This window comes from Nicrophorus vespilloides, unplaced genomic scaffold (assembly GCF_001412225.1).
Source record: "Nicrophorus vespilloides isolate i.1.1-1 unplaced genomic scaffold, Nicve_v1.0, whole genome shotgun sequence".
In the NCBI taxonomy this organism is placed as follows: domain Eukaryota; kingdom Metazoa; phylum Arthropoda; class Insecta; order Coleoptera; family Silphidae; genus Nicrophorus; species Nicrophorus vespilloides.
The window spans coordinates 163338-177066 of NW_017099656.1; the positions used below are offsets into that span (position 1 = coordinate 163338).

At 31.8% G+C, this 13729-nt stretch overlaps 4 protein-coding genes across 5 annotated transcripts; 2 read left to right on the forward strand and 2 right to left on the reverse strand.

Moving 5' to 3' along the window:
• The first annotated feature begins 919 nt into the window (after positions 1-919).
• Positions 920-4001, forward strand: LOC108565050 (odorant receptor 42a-like). The gene is made up of 6 exons (XM_017924304.1): positions 920-1160; positions 1221-1434; positions 1488-1587; positions 1637-1741; positions 1801-1956; positions 3915-4001. Exons 1-6 carry the CDS (start codon positions 926-928, stop codon positions 3963-3965), a joined length of 861 nt encoding a protein of 286 aa, XP_017779793.1. The 5' UTR covers positions 920-925; the 3' UTR covers positions 3966-4001.
• Positions 4002-4076: 75 nt separating this feature from the next.
• LOC108565047 (signal peptide, CUB and EGF-like domain-containing protein 3) lies at positions 4077-7986 on the forward strand. Its single transcript, XM_017924302.1, has 4 exons — positions 4077-4319; positions 4689-5201; positions 7232-7609; positions 7661-7986. The coding sequence occupies exons 1-4, from the start codon at positions 4265-4267 to the stop codon at positions 7972-7974; spliced, it is 1260 nt and encodes a 419-aa protein (XP_017779791.1). The 5' UTR covers positions 4077-4264; the 3' UTR covers positions 7975-7986.
• On the reverse strand, positions 7973-12126 carry LOC108565030. Its single transcript, XM_017924278.1, has 5 exons — positions 12112-12126; positions 9360-9467; positions 9082-9144; positions 8760-9029; positions 7973-8706 (listed from the first exon to the last, which is right to left on the reverse strand). The coding sequence occupies exons 1-5, from the start codon at positions 12124-12126 to the stop codon at positions 7990-7992; spliced, it is 1173 nt and encodes a 390-aa protein (XP_017779767.1). The 3' UTR covers positions 7973-7989.
• A 679-nt stretch (positions 12127-12805) lies between these two features.
• On the reverse strand, positions 12806-13723 carry LOC108565038. 2 transcript variants are annotated; one of them, XM_017924289.1, is made up of 3 exons: positions 13398-13723; positions 13106-13305; positions 12806-13046 (listed from the first exon to the last, which is right to left on the reverse strand). In XM_017924289.1, the coding sequence occupies exons 1-3, from the start codon at positions 13670-13672 to the stop codon at positions 13039-13041; spliced, it is 483 nt and encodes a 160-aa protein (XP_017779778.1). In that variant the 5' UTR covers positions 13673-13723; the 3' UTR covers positions 12806-13038. The 2 variants fall into 2 exon arrangements, with proteins under 2 accessions (XP_017779778.1, XP_017779777.1); XM_017924288.1 differs by having other exon boundaries at positions 12807-13049.
• Positions 13724-13729: the final 6 nt, after the last annotated feature.

The window sequence follows — 13729 nt, forward strand, 5'->3', positions numbered from 1 at the left end:
AATATAAACAAATATACTCACTTCACTTCACAGTTCCTGGTATTAGTAGTCATTCTAGTTGCATCTTAGTGTTGTTTGTAGATATGATAGATAGTGTAGATATGAAAAACAAAATCATAAAAATCGACACAAAGTTATACTTTTTTTTTCCGGTATGGAACACATTATCTTATTTTACATTAGTTTATATGGAGAAAACTGTTTCACTATACGAGTAAATATTCGGTGATATTAAATTAGTGATGTTTCTATAAATAATGTCTTGATAAATATGTTTAAATAAAAGCAGAAATCCTTTAGTAAATTACAAACTTCCTTCCCCACACCGGTATTCGGAAGCCATCCCTTTGCTATATAGATTTTATGTAATTTTCTTTGATGTTGGAGGGTCCAAAGTTGAATAAAAGATGAAGCGACACAAATAAGGAATCGCTTGCTTTGTAATTACGCAAATCAAATTGCACTGAAATGAATGTATTAACCGGGAAAATCTTATATAAAGATAAGGAATTCCTACAATATTTGGTGTTATTATCATAGCAACATGGACGAACATCCGAGAGACTTCTTCAAAATAAACACCTGGTTGCTGAAACTGTGCGGTCTATATTTGCCTCAAAGTTTCGATGGAAATTTGAAGACTGCATTTTACTATTCGTATAATACATTTTGGATTTTATACTGCCAATGCTACTACTTGAGTTCAGAAATGTTGGCGCTTGAAGATACCGTGACGAAACCCTCTGATTTGATCGAGCACATCGGGATGCTAACGACACATTTGGTGGGATCGTTCAAAATTTTAATTCTGCACAGGAACAGGACGAAGATTGAAAGGCTAAAGCGGCTATTGCAAGATGATGCTATAAAGTACGAAACTTTGCCTGATTTTGATACCGACGTAGCTGTAAATGCGAACAAGAAAATGTTCTATATAAATGCGCTACTTTTTTTCACCATTGCAAATCTGGTGCCTATCTCCAAGTTTTATGAAACCTTTTACATTTATTTGAAGTTAGATGATCTGCAAAATTCGAACGTGACCTGCAAAGAGCTTTTGCCTTATTTCAATAGGTTTCCTTTCGACATCGAGAATCACTGCACGGCCGCTCTTCTCATCCAATACTTTCCCATGCAATTCTACGTGTTTCAAATTGCTTGTGAGTGCTTCCACGTAGAGCAAATTGATTTTTATTATCTAATATCTAACCTGTTTAAAGGTTACGATCTTCAATTTACCAGCCTCTGTCTGTACATTAGAGCTCACTTTGTCAACATTCGAGGAGCCTTCAGGACGATTAGAGCGAGATGTCTTCACAATATGCGATTACCAAGTAATTACCAAATTTTCAGCGACTCAGAAAACCCGCTATTATCAAACATGATGGAAAGAGAAATGAAGAAAATTACAATTCACCTTCAAATGATCATCGAGTAATAATATACATCACGGAACTCGCATTGTAATTAACACTTTTTTTTTGCAGCGTTTGCAAAGATATGGAAGATATTTTCTGTTTCGGGACTTTAGCTCAATCTTTGGTCACACTCTTTGCTATAATTTCCTGCTTCTACATCATGTCTTACGTTAGTCATTATATTAATTTATCTATACATTTTTTACAATCAATTTTAGGAGCCTCTTTTCAGTCCAAATTTCATTGCACAACTTGACTATTGCGGCGGAGTTCTCATTCAATTGACATTTTGCTGCGTCTATGGGAATGAAATTACATTGAACGTAAAAATAAACAGTTTCTCTGAATTTAATTAATTAAAACATTTTAATTTCAATTTAAGGCTCAATACGTGATGATTGGAATATACGAATCAGATTGGTTCGCCGCCAACACGTCTTTCAAGAAATCGATGATCATGAACATGAGGAGATTGCAGAAACCTATTGTCTTGACCATCGGCAAATTCTACCCACTCACGCTCACAGCTTTAATCGCAGTATGTTATCTTGACTTAATTAATAACAAAAATGAAAAACACTAAGCTATTACAGTAGAATACAAACTAATATCTTACTTTAAACTATATTCTGATAAGAAAGAATCTAACAAAAACAAGCAAATATTATTTACACAATATATTGCAGTAGGTACGGGTTCCGCCAATAACCCCGACTGAAAATAAATCGAACAAAAAGTCACTTATTTATTTAGAATTTATTTTACTCAATCATACTTTAGTTTCTATTAAAATTTTGACACCGGACTATAGTGAAACCGGACTGATCGAAGCCGTACTATACGAGGTATTTCTGTATATAATTAAATATTTATTTTGGAATTTTGCAAGAGAAAAATCACGCTTCAATCTGAAAGTAACAACCCACAACTAAAACTTATTATAAGTATGTTTTCTTGGAAAAGCAATAATGGAATAATTTGATGAAATTCATATTTAATCGGTCTGTCGCAGCGAGCGAATTATTTTGAGACCTGTCAGCAGCAGGTTTAATGTGCTACGACAGATCTTAGAAAATATTCCGTTTGCTAAGTTGAGGAAGACTTCCACATCCATAGATTCCGCAGCCCAAACAATTTTCCATCTGATTCAATCTTCTCTCTCTCTATTTCTCGCTCTCTCCTACAATTCTTAGATAAAAATAAATCAATATCTTTGGTGGTACCAAACTACATACAATCCCGTACGCAAAGACGCACATTTTTCATCAATTAATTAATTAACTGCTGTAAATGCCTGAAGCTTTTCATATTATTATATCATTCGTTTCGTTTAATTGGTTCCACGATTTTCAAGTAATTAATTTACTGTTATTTTACAATTATTTATGTCAATTTTAATGTCTAATGTCGAAAGCAATTACAATTTTACAATGCAAATGAATCATTTCATAAATCTAATAAACAAGTAGTTTTTTGAGAAGATTAGAAGAATGAAACACTATTGTCTGAGTTCAGTTCTGCAAAACGAAGCTAATTTCTCTGCATTAAAGATAAAGATGTTTTGATTAGTGCTGCTATTTAGGTTACTGTAGCGTGTGAAAGTTTATACAATTTATTTGTGCTATTATTCTCGAATTCGTATTATAGAAAATATATTTTATCCTTCATTTATTTGACATTTTTTTAGAAATCTGTTGAATAGTATCTATTAGAATTATTGATAAGAAAATTGGTTCCGTTTTAGTGGATTTAATATTAGATAACTCGTTTATTAATCATTCCAAGTTTGCTGTCATTTTACCATTATTTATTTAATAATTAAAGCATTTGGGAGAATTCGAATTATTATTAAATGTAAAGTAATTTAATACCTATTAGAAAATCTAATTTTATTTCTCTTAAACTTTTGCATAGAATAATTTCAATTTCGTTATTCAACTACACTTAATGATTTAATTAAACATTAAGATGAAATTTCCATGATATTTAATATCAAATTACTTTAGTTGTTATATAATTTCTGGATATATAAAAAATCAAAACTAAAAGTAATATAGAGAATGTCTTGCTTTTTTTATGAAATTGATTTAACTACAATTATAAATTGAAGAAATTTTATAAGAAATATTGTTGTATAAAATACTTTATTGATGGAATAAGCAGTTTTAACTGAGCAAATTCCAATACTTTAAATTATGCAAGTCTTCATTAAATTCTATTTTTAAATGTTGCTGATTGGCTCTTAAAATTTGAATTTATTGTGAAGTGATATTGAAAATATTAATAATAAGTTTTGTGACAGTATTTTTAAGATTTATATTATGAAAAATACTTTATTTAATTTATTTAAGTATTATTTGAATATAGAAATGTGTGTAATTGCGAAATACAACACTTATAATTCTACCCACAATAATTCGCAAATGTAGGATAAATTCGCCTGTATGTGGAGCGAAGCTAATTCATAATAATAATGTTTGTGTATTGTTGTTGTAGGTGATTCGATGCGGATTTTCTTATTTCACCGTGTTGAAGCAGACTACGTAAAAGACAAAATTATACTCTGCATAATATTACATAATAAAGTGTACTGTCCGTTCGTCTAATAATAATCAAAGCCCTTTCTAAACCTGACAAATCTAAAAATAGAATAATCGCAAAGTGCTGTTGTATCTTCGTGTCGGAATACACACTGTAAGCATTTTAATTCTCTTCTCCTAGCTTCAATTGATTAGACTGCGACCAACTTTTGAAACAAGTAGACACGCCGGTCAAACGGGGCTCTCTCTCCAAAAAAAAAAAACAAGAAAATACATCTCTTCGTAACACACAAGTGAACAACAACAATGCGTTCAGTGATTGTGTTCTTGTTCATCACGTTTATCCACATCGAAATTACAGGTAAGTTCTTTGAAAAAATAAATAAATAAAATAAAATAATCTTAATAACTAATTGATTTGAAACGATGTACACGATTCGGTTCCTCGATCGATAGATTAACCCTAATCAATCGCAATACTGGTCACATTGCTGTGCTAGTGAGGAAATAAAAGGATGTAGCCGTTGACGCAACGGAATTTGAAGGCATCTGGTTTCTGCATAACAATAAGAGCATCCCAGATTGCATTGCTCTCGTTCCGTTTAACCGAACAAAAGAGTTCACAGCCAGACATCACTTGACACTAATCTCGCCCACCGGCATTTTTATTATCCACGTTCTAAATAAGGCGATTCTTATGTATCATTTTGTTGTTTTTCTTTTCGTTCAGTTCTAGGGCAAGACGTGTCCGAAAGGAATGCCGTCGATTCGGATGCAACCAGGAAAACGGTGGACGTCTCGAAGCACATCCCTCGACATCCGCAAAGCCATTTGCTCCATCTCACCAATAGACTTAGCAAGTTGAACAGAAGGATGCAGATCGATAAGTTCAAATCGCCGGATGCTAAAGAGAAGACGATCAAGAAGATCCGCAGGATCGAAGGGAAGATGTTGCGAATTCGAAAGCTCATCGCAAAGCGATCATCGCCCAACAAAGACGACTCGAAGAAAATCCGATTAAAATCCAAGAAGGAAAGGAAGCGGCCCGTGAAGAAAAGCAAGAAATCCGATAAAGAAAATGTCATTTCCAACGAAATCGCAATCTTCAAGATAAAAGAAGCCGATGTTCCAATCTTTACCGCGCCGGACAAACGCTGCAGAAATTGCCGTCAAAGGTGCATCGATGGTAAATGCGCATGCTTCGATGGTTTCCGTTTATCAACTGATGGTAAAAGATGCTATGGTAAGTCTATTTTTTTATAATATTTTCCAACTATTATCAACATCTATCAGCAGATTACAACAGAACTTTTCAGAACATTTTCTTATTTTTTTATATAAAGTCATAAATCAAATAATTTAAACAAACGTAAACATTAACTAGGAATATATTAAAAAAATATTCCTGTAATTGTAATGTACTTAATTAATATTAATTAATTTCCTTTTGCAAAAAAAATCATATAAACTTACAGAATAATTTAAACAGAAATAATATGTTTATAAAGCTAAGCTAACCGTTAGGATAACAGCAGGAAATACGATTAAATGACAAATAATTCTTAAATCTTATAGGAAAGAGAGTGTTAAGATAGCAATTATAATTTAATTAAAAAATGTGGTGTAATCTAGATCTGGATGTAATTAATTAATATGTAAAAGTATTGAGTTTTTTACACAGAAAATCCATTTACACTAACTTCTTTCGACACAGTCTCGATTGAATGATATGCATGTGGGACAACCTACCAATTAAGTATTCTAATTAAATGAAGGATGTTACAATATACGATTAATTTCAAGTAATTAAAAACAATGATTTATCGACAATAAGCGATCAATTATTATTTTCTACTGAATCATATTTAGTATGACTTAAGTCTAATTATTATTAGCAGTTGTATTACAGCCAACCCTCCTATAACGCGAATACATGGCACCGTGTTAGTTGGAAACTGCGTTATAAGAAACTCAGTATTAGTATAAATCAGATATTATTTATGTCATCAAATCAAGTTCATTTAAAGTAGCTTTCTGATGTAGTTCTTCTACATCTTCATGATTTATATCTTGAAATCCAGAAACATTTTTTTATTATTTCTACATAAGTAAGTTATCCAACATAAAGTAAGTGTTGTTGTTTAAAGTACATGCAGAAATTAAGGAAAAATTCGTCTTAATTCCATCTTAAAAAACGTAATAGAATACGTATTGTAAGAGCATTGCGTTCTAAGAGAGTTCACTGTATTATTTTCAGTTGTACGAACTTATCATTTTAATTGTCAAATGAGAAAATATGTATTGATTAAACCGCATGTTGCTTAATTTTTATAATCTGAGTTATATCGTACAGCAGACGCACGTCATCCGGAGCTCTAATTGCAATTAAAATTTTAAAACAATAATTTATGGTAATGAATGGAAGGACGGGATTCTGTTTTTAGGGGAACAAAGAACTGTATGATTTGGTTAATTTGGTGACATCAGAAATGGAGCGAATCATCACTTAGGAATGCAAAAAATCCATGTAGAATAATTAAAATTAATGCGTTTTCTGTGCACTTCGACATAAATATTTTCATTACGAGTTTCTTGTTATTGTGTATAAATACGTATAACAAAAAACAATAATCATTCAAAGATACAAACAATAATATCGTTTAATTATTTCTGCGTGAATAATAATTGGAAATCCAGTATTTTAGAGAATTATTGTTATTATAATGCATTTAAATTATTTTTAATTCGTGTAATATTAATTGATTGTAATTAAACAACACTTATATGGAATACGTATAATTAAATTAATAATTAAGTGCAAATTTGAGAAATTGGATTGAATTTATTCTGAATTGAATTGATAATAATTTTCAATTCGCATTAAATCAAAATTTCATCATAACTTGATAGTATTGCTGATGTAATAGTGAAAAACAGTCAACATGGTCATGATTTATAGAAAAATCATCATTTTTAAAAGCTTTTCCTGAAACTTAAGTTGTAATAATTTGTTGCAATAATTTGACTTCAATGAGTTTTATTTACAAAGGTGAATGAATTTAAACTTATTTTGATTGTTTTTTTTTATTAAATTAAGTTATTTTATCATTGGTATCTGTCAAAACTGACATTCATATATGATTAATTGTACAATAGAAATTGAAAGAAGTATAGTTCCTATTCTTTTACATTTTACAGCACAATTTCAATAGGAAATACTTGTTGTTGTTCTTTGGATATATTATTGTAACAAAATATCTCTTTTCATTACAGATATTGACGAATGTATGGTCAATAATGGTGGTTGCAGTGATATATGCGAGAATAAGATGGGTCGGTACGTTTGCCAATGCAATCCAGGATACAAACTTGCAGCAGATGCAAAGACTTGCATTGATTCCAATGAATGTTTGCTGAACAATGGCCATGGACCTTGCGAGGATACCTGCACGAATATTCACGGTTCTTTCCGTTGCAGTTGTAGACGACCGAACACTGTTCTCTCCAGCAACGGAATCAATTGCGATGTGATTGATCAGTGCATGAATGGTCGTTCTGGTTGCTCCCATTTATGCATTCATTCCAGACGAGGACCATACTGCTCATGCCCAGATGGTTTAATTTTAGGTCACGATCGAAAGACTTGCCATGGTAATTAGACAACTGTTAACATGTAACAAACACTACATCTTCTTTTTACAGACTTCGACGAGTGCTCGAACGAGAAGGTACTTCGGATATGTCCACTGTGCTTGAATGCGTATGGATCTTACGTTTGCTTGCAAAAGGGCATCAGCAATGTAACGTGTCCGGCGTTGGAAACCCCGCAGAAAGGATTCTTCGATTGCTCCCGCGAACGAGGCATGAAAAGCTCCATTAAATGGATATCCGATCGAGTGTTGAGATTGAATCAGCCCGGAACGGTCTGTCGCCTCGAGTGCCCAGAGACCAAAGAAAGAAAACAAATAGTTTGCAACGGTTCAGGGAACTGGGTACCAAAAAGGATCACTTGCTGATATTTATTGAATACACTATATATTTACATTACTTTTCTTCAGTATACCTTTAGGTTTTATATTGTTAATAAGCTTGAAGCCGCTCTCGCCGCGCTTCACCTCGTTCAACTGATTATTTTTCGTCATCCTCTGCTGACTGCTATTATCCACCTTAACATTATTCAGAACCACCTTCCGCTTCTCACTCTTCACCACAGAACTCTTCAAACCTTTCCACAAACCTTTCTTCTCAGACACAACTTCATCCTCGAACCTCAAACAATTCAACTGCGGATTGTTGGAAGCGCATTCCGATAACTTTCTGTTGAACTCCGTTTTGCTGGTCTGAGGAACCTTATAATAATTTTTATCACATTCCGTATTACAGGTCAGATTCAAATTGTCCTTTTTGATCGGTTTTATTTTCCTCGTTTCCGCCACTTCGAACGCACCCAAATCCGATCCATCCACTTCAACATTCAAACCTAGGGATTCCTCCGCACTCCTAAACTGCTCTTCAAATTTCTTCCGCATATCGGTGTAAATGTCCTCGCCGATTTTCGCGAACGAATTCCCGCTTTCTTCGACAGTGCAAAACGCAACTTTCTTTTTTTGCTTGTTATCACATCGCGGACTTTGCACATCGCGTAATCGCCTCTGCTGCTCCGCCACGACATTTCTCTTCGGCGTTTCCATTTTGCTATCCTTCCGTCTGCTGAAGATCATCTTCCACGAAGGTTGGCCATTGCAGAGCTAAAATTTGTAACAATTGTAAATTATGTTGCTCGAAATAAAGAGATAGTCACCTCGAAGAATATTTTCGACGATTGTCCCAAGCTCAAGATATCCTTGGTTGCCAGATACCGCAGTATGTAGAGGAATATTTTCGATGGTAAACTCTGCAGCTTCGGGTCCTTCTTTGCTACACTCAAAGAGTATTGGAGCACGTGCTTTCCGAAGAAATTGCTTATGGCTACTGTTAAGGACTTATCGTGCTCCAACTCTTGGAGAGGACACCTCAAACGCCGTGGAAAAACGTGAGGGCCGTGCGTTATGTTCCAAACATTTAAAATCACCTGCAAAAATGTAAAAATTAAATCGATTTAAACGTAGTTATCTGAAGCATGCCTCTTTCTCATTGATGGTGAGTCCGTAATAGTCTCTTAGAGGAGCTGAAGCCCTGGCATAAAGCTGCAAGAAAATCTCGTTGTTTCTCATTAATAAAGATAAATGAGTCAAAAGTGGGATAAAATGGTTCACGCACGTCACAGTAAATTACATGTTTGACATAATTATTAATAAAATCAACACTCCGCATTTAAACGTAGTAACGACATGATCATTAAATTATTAAAAAAAAAAACCGTTTATGCATGAAAAATCTTTTGAGAGTTTCAATAACTTACACAGTCTTGTATTAGAGTTTGTTTATTTAGTTTAGTCTGGAGCCACTGTTTATTAAAGCAATATTTATTTTTAAATGAACTCCGCTCGTTATTATTTCGGACGCGATGCTATAATAACGCGCCTTCACTTTCACTTGCGATTACTTCATCGAATCCTATCGAATTTCTTTAAGGAATTTGCCAAAAAAAGTCTCTCTCTTTCCAAGTTTACGCACAGGCTGCACCGTAGAAACTGTTCTACTTCCACATATATTTTACAGCACTTTTTCGTTTCTATTTTAAACTGGAAATGGACGTCTCTGCATCGCCACAGTACACTACACTCCTCTTCTCAGTCCGCTTTCAATTAAATGAAGAAAAACAAGATGTTTCCAGCACACGAGCTAAATATTATAATGAGACTATTTTGTATTATTAATTGACCTACACATCGCTGCTAAATTGAAGTAATTAATCGAAGCGCAATGATGCGTTAATTAAAAGAAATCGTCGCTCCGTGGAGAGTGACGGTAAACAGACCTGAAATTTCTTCCGACTAGAGTTGTTGTTAAACAATGCCTACGTTCGATAACATTTTCGTTATCAGCGTGGATAAATATGCAAGCCCAAACAAACGGAGCTTATGAAACGATTATATTGAATCATTAGTAAAATATTTCCTGCCAATAAATGTAAATAACGGAGCGAGATAGTTGCGTCACGTATCACACCTACAAACATTACTATTAAAATTACTTTTTTAATGTGAACGTGACATTACTTAAAATTTAAGATTTCTTATAAGAAAAGACTATACGCAAATGATTTTCATTTTAAACACTTTTAAAACAAGACAATATTATAGCACAACAAGGTGAAGATTTGTAATAAGAAAATATTAATAAAAAACGTTATCTACGACAAACCAATTAAAGGTATTTACTAACTCACTTCAAGTTCAAGACAAAAACAAATTTAAAATCTAAACATAATTATTATAAACGTGACAATTCTACAATTTAATTTGTTTTCCACTACTTTCACGTAAAGAGAAAATAAATTTTAATGATTAATATTTATTAAATTTTATTTATTACATTCTTCACAGAATTTTAACTTTAACAATAATTATTAATTGATAAATAGATTTAATAATAAGATTTTAATTATGATTTTTCAATCTATAAGTTTATAAATAACAGAAAATTGTAAACAAAAACAACATAACTTAATTACATTGAATACATATAGTTATAAATAAAACAAATTACGCGTTACAACATCGATAAATATTGTTTACCTTTTTATTACCTTGTTACTAATATCGTGTTTTGTTTCTTATTGTTATTATCGAACATCCCGAATTGACCGCGCCTCTTTTCATCTGATGCCAATATTATTAATTGTTACTCTCCGTTTTCTACCTGAATCTCCTCTGTGAACAATTACTTAATTTGATTAATCTCGTGTGCTAATACCCTTCAATTTAACTAACATCAGGACAGAACCGTGGAGTGTCCAAAAGCAACGCAGACTCGTGAATTGTCAACCGATTACGCGCACGCACCTTTGATAAATAATTACGGACACGAGTTTTCAACGTTTATTTTCGTTTAATAAAAATATAACAATAAATCAATCGATACATTTACACACATGCCTACATCGATGCGTTTTTTTTATATAATTTACTTTTGTATTTTTTCTAATAATACTGTAGAATATACATTGTATATTTTTAATATTAAATGTTTCCAATTACGCACACGAAACAACCCCTTTCATGACTCATAACTATGTACAAATAATAAACTTGGATTCATTTATGATTCATAATATTACCAAGTTTCTTTATACCAAAATATCGACTTGAAGAGCTTTAACTGAACGAAATAATATCTAAACTGAATATTATATATATTTCTATACAGAGGAACCTCGCATAACGAGCAAAAAGAATTGTAAGGAAAATGACTCGCTTAACGAGCGAAAGCATAACGAAGAGAAGAGAAGTCCCGGATTGCGCGCCTGCTACATCATTTTTAAAACTTGTGTACACATATTATGTGTATTTTTGAATATGTTTCACTATGCAAGTAAAAATCCGGATTTTTTTTAATGGATTAAACTCGTTAAAACGTTTACTAAATTAAATAGAACGTAAATAAAAACTAAGAGGAAATAATTAACGTAATTCAGATATTTTAAACTTATTAAATTAAGTAAAAACAACAGCCTATTTCATAAGTAGACATTTATTTGCTGTAATATATCTTATAAATAGTACTATATAAATGTTACCAAGATGGTGAAACACATATAATATGCACAATACTAGATACAGGATTTAATATTAATACTAATGCATCGTTTAATAAGTTAATTCTTAAGTATATGATTATGAGAATAATATTTGTTTCACTATTCTATATCATTCGGATATTATTATATTGAAAACATCATTTTTTTGTTGTAATTACATTCCTATTCTTGCATATCTACTAAACAATTAGGATACATTTTGATATATACTATCATAATTGTTCTTTTTTTAAATTTATTGTTATGATTATACACATATATTTTAATTTTTGTTTGTTTATATGCTGTGATTGTTATAATGAATATTATTATTTTAATACATTTATAATCTATTATATAGATTGGATTTTAATGATTCTAGATATTTCCTATAAGCATGCAACACATTTATGATTCACCATTTTTAATGTTAAGAAATTTGTAAAATATTATATTAAAAATATAATTATACCATGTTGAAATCCATATCGGTTATAATGCAATTAATGAAGTAATTGTAAGTTCTAATAACATTTACATATAGTACACATTTAGATAACTAACAAAAATATGTAACAATGATCCCATTTCTTCTTCTTCTTTCATTTGAAGTACAAAACTAAATAAATTAATTAAAGTCTTATATAATTGAGTTTCAAACAACAAAAAATCACATGTAATCATAAATTCTCTTCAATTAGCAAAATAAAGATATTTTAGAAATAGAAATATGTATAAATATTCACAAAATATAATGACTTATTAGCTAGTAAATATTGTATAAATATACGAACATACTTTTTGAATCTAAAAATGTTTACAGAAAGAAATATATGGTAATATAAAAGATTTTTATTAAAAAAAAACATGTAACAAAACTATATATATATTAATACATTTATATACTTTTTTTTATACACTGTTATGGCTTATTTGTATGTACACCTATTAGTTAGTAACATTTAATACACGCATTTTATCATATGAATATAGAATAAGTTTAGCTGCATTTTGTCATTTTCAATGTCAAATAATAAATATATCTGAATAAACTATAACAGTTTAAATATATAACATAAAAAACAATAATATATAATTTTTGGAAATGATTATGCGATATTGAAATGACATAAATGATTGCTTGATATTCAACTATTTACACATGCATACAATATTTGTAAATTTGTTTTACGGTCAGGTTTTGTTTTAGTTGTAGTTTTCAGATATTAAAAATCTGACGAATAATATTTCGATTAGCCCGATAATAATTAAATACTGATGTCCAATATTGACAATATTGATAATGCGCTAACAGATTCCAATAAGTCAGACAGAATTCACAATCCTGTCAGGTGTTCCTTCGAAACGGCGGCCGGAATGTCGGGCCGTTAGCTTGATTTCAGGAATCTTCTGAAAAGAAAATTATGTATATAGAAATTATAATTTATAAATTAGATGAAATATACTTGTATCGCTTTGAAAGTAAACAGAAGGTTGTTTAGCCAAGTCCGGAATGGCCACGCTAAGTTTATCCAACCATTGCAAGTCTGATTTTTCGGAGGGCGTTCTTTCTTGGTGAACTGGTATCCTCGGATTGCCCGATCTAATATTGGACATACCGTCGATCTGCTCGTTCCTCATACTAGACATCATTGCATACCTGCTTCTAAACATACAAAAAATAATGTTGTTGAAAGATTAATCAATGATATTTCCATGTATCATGGAAATGTAAAAAAGAATTAGATATTTTCTTACCTAGGACGTCGAGTGGGATTTGATGGGACCACAGAACGAAAGCTGTGCTCATGACGTTGACTATGTCTATGCGGAGTTACAGTGGAGCGCGTAATATGATCAATTGATGGCATGCTATGCATGTAATTGCTGCTGGTGCTGGGTCCGCTAATGGATGAAACAGATGGCGTTGGATTAGAACGATCATTAGATCCTTTCCTTCGTGATGTGCAAGATGAGCTCTCTGTTGTAAAGTCTAAAACCGGTGCTGAAAAATTATTGGAAATGGACGACATAGCCGTTCTTTTTCTTGGTGTACAATCCGAAGATTCAGTGTTACGGTTGTAGCTCTT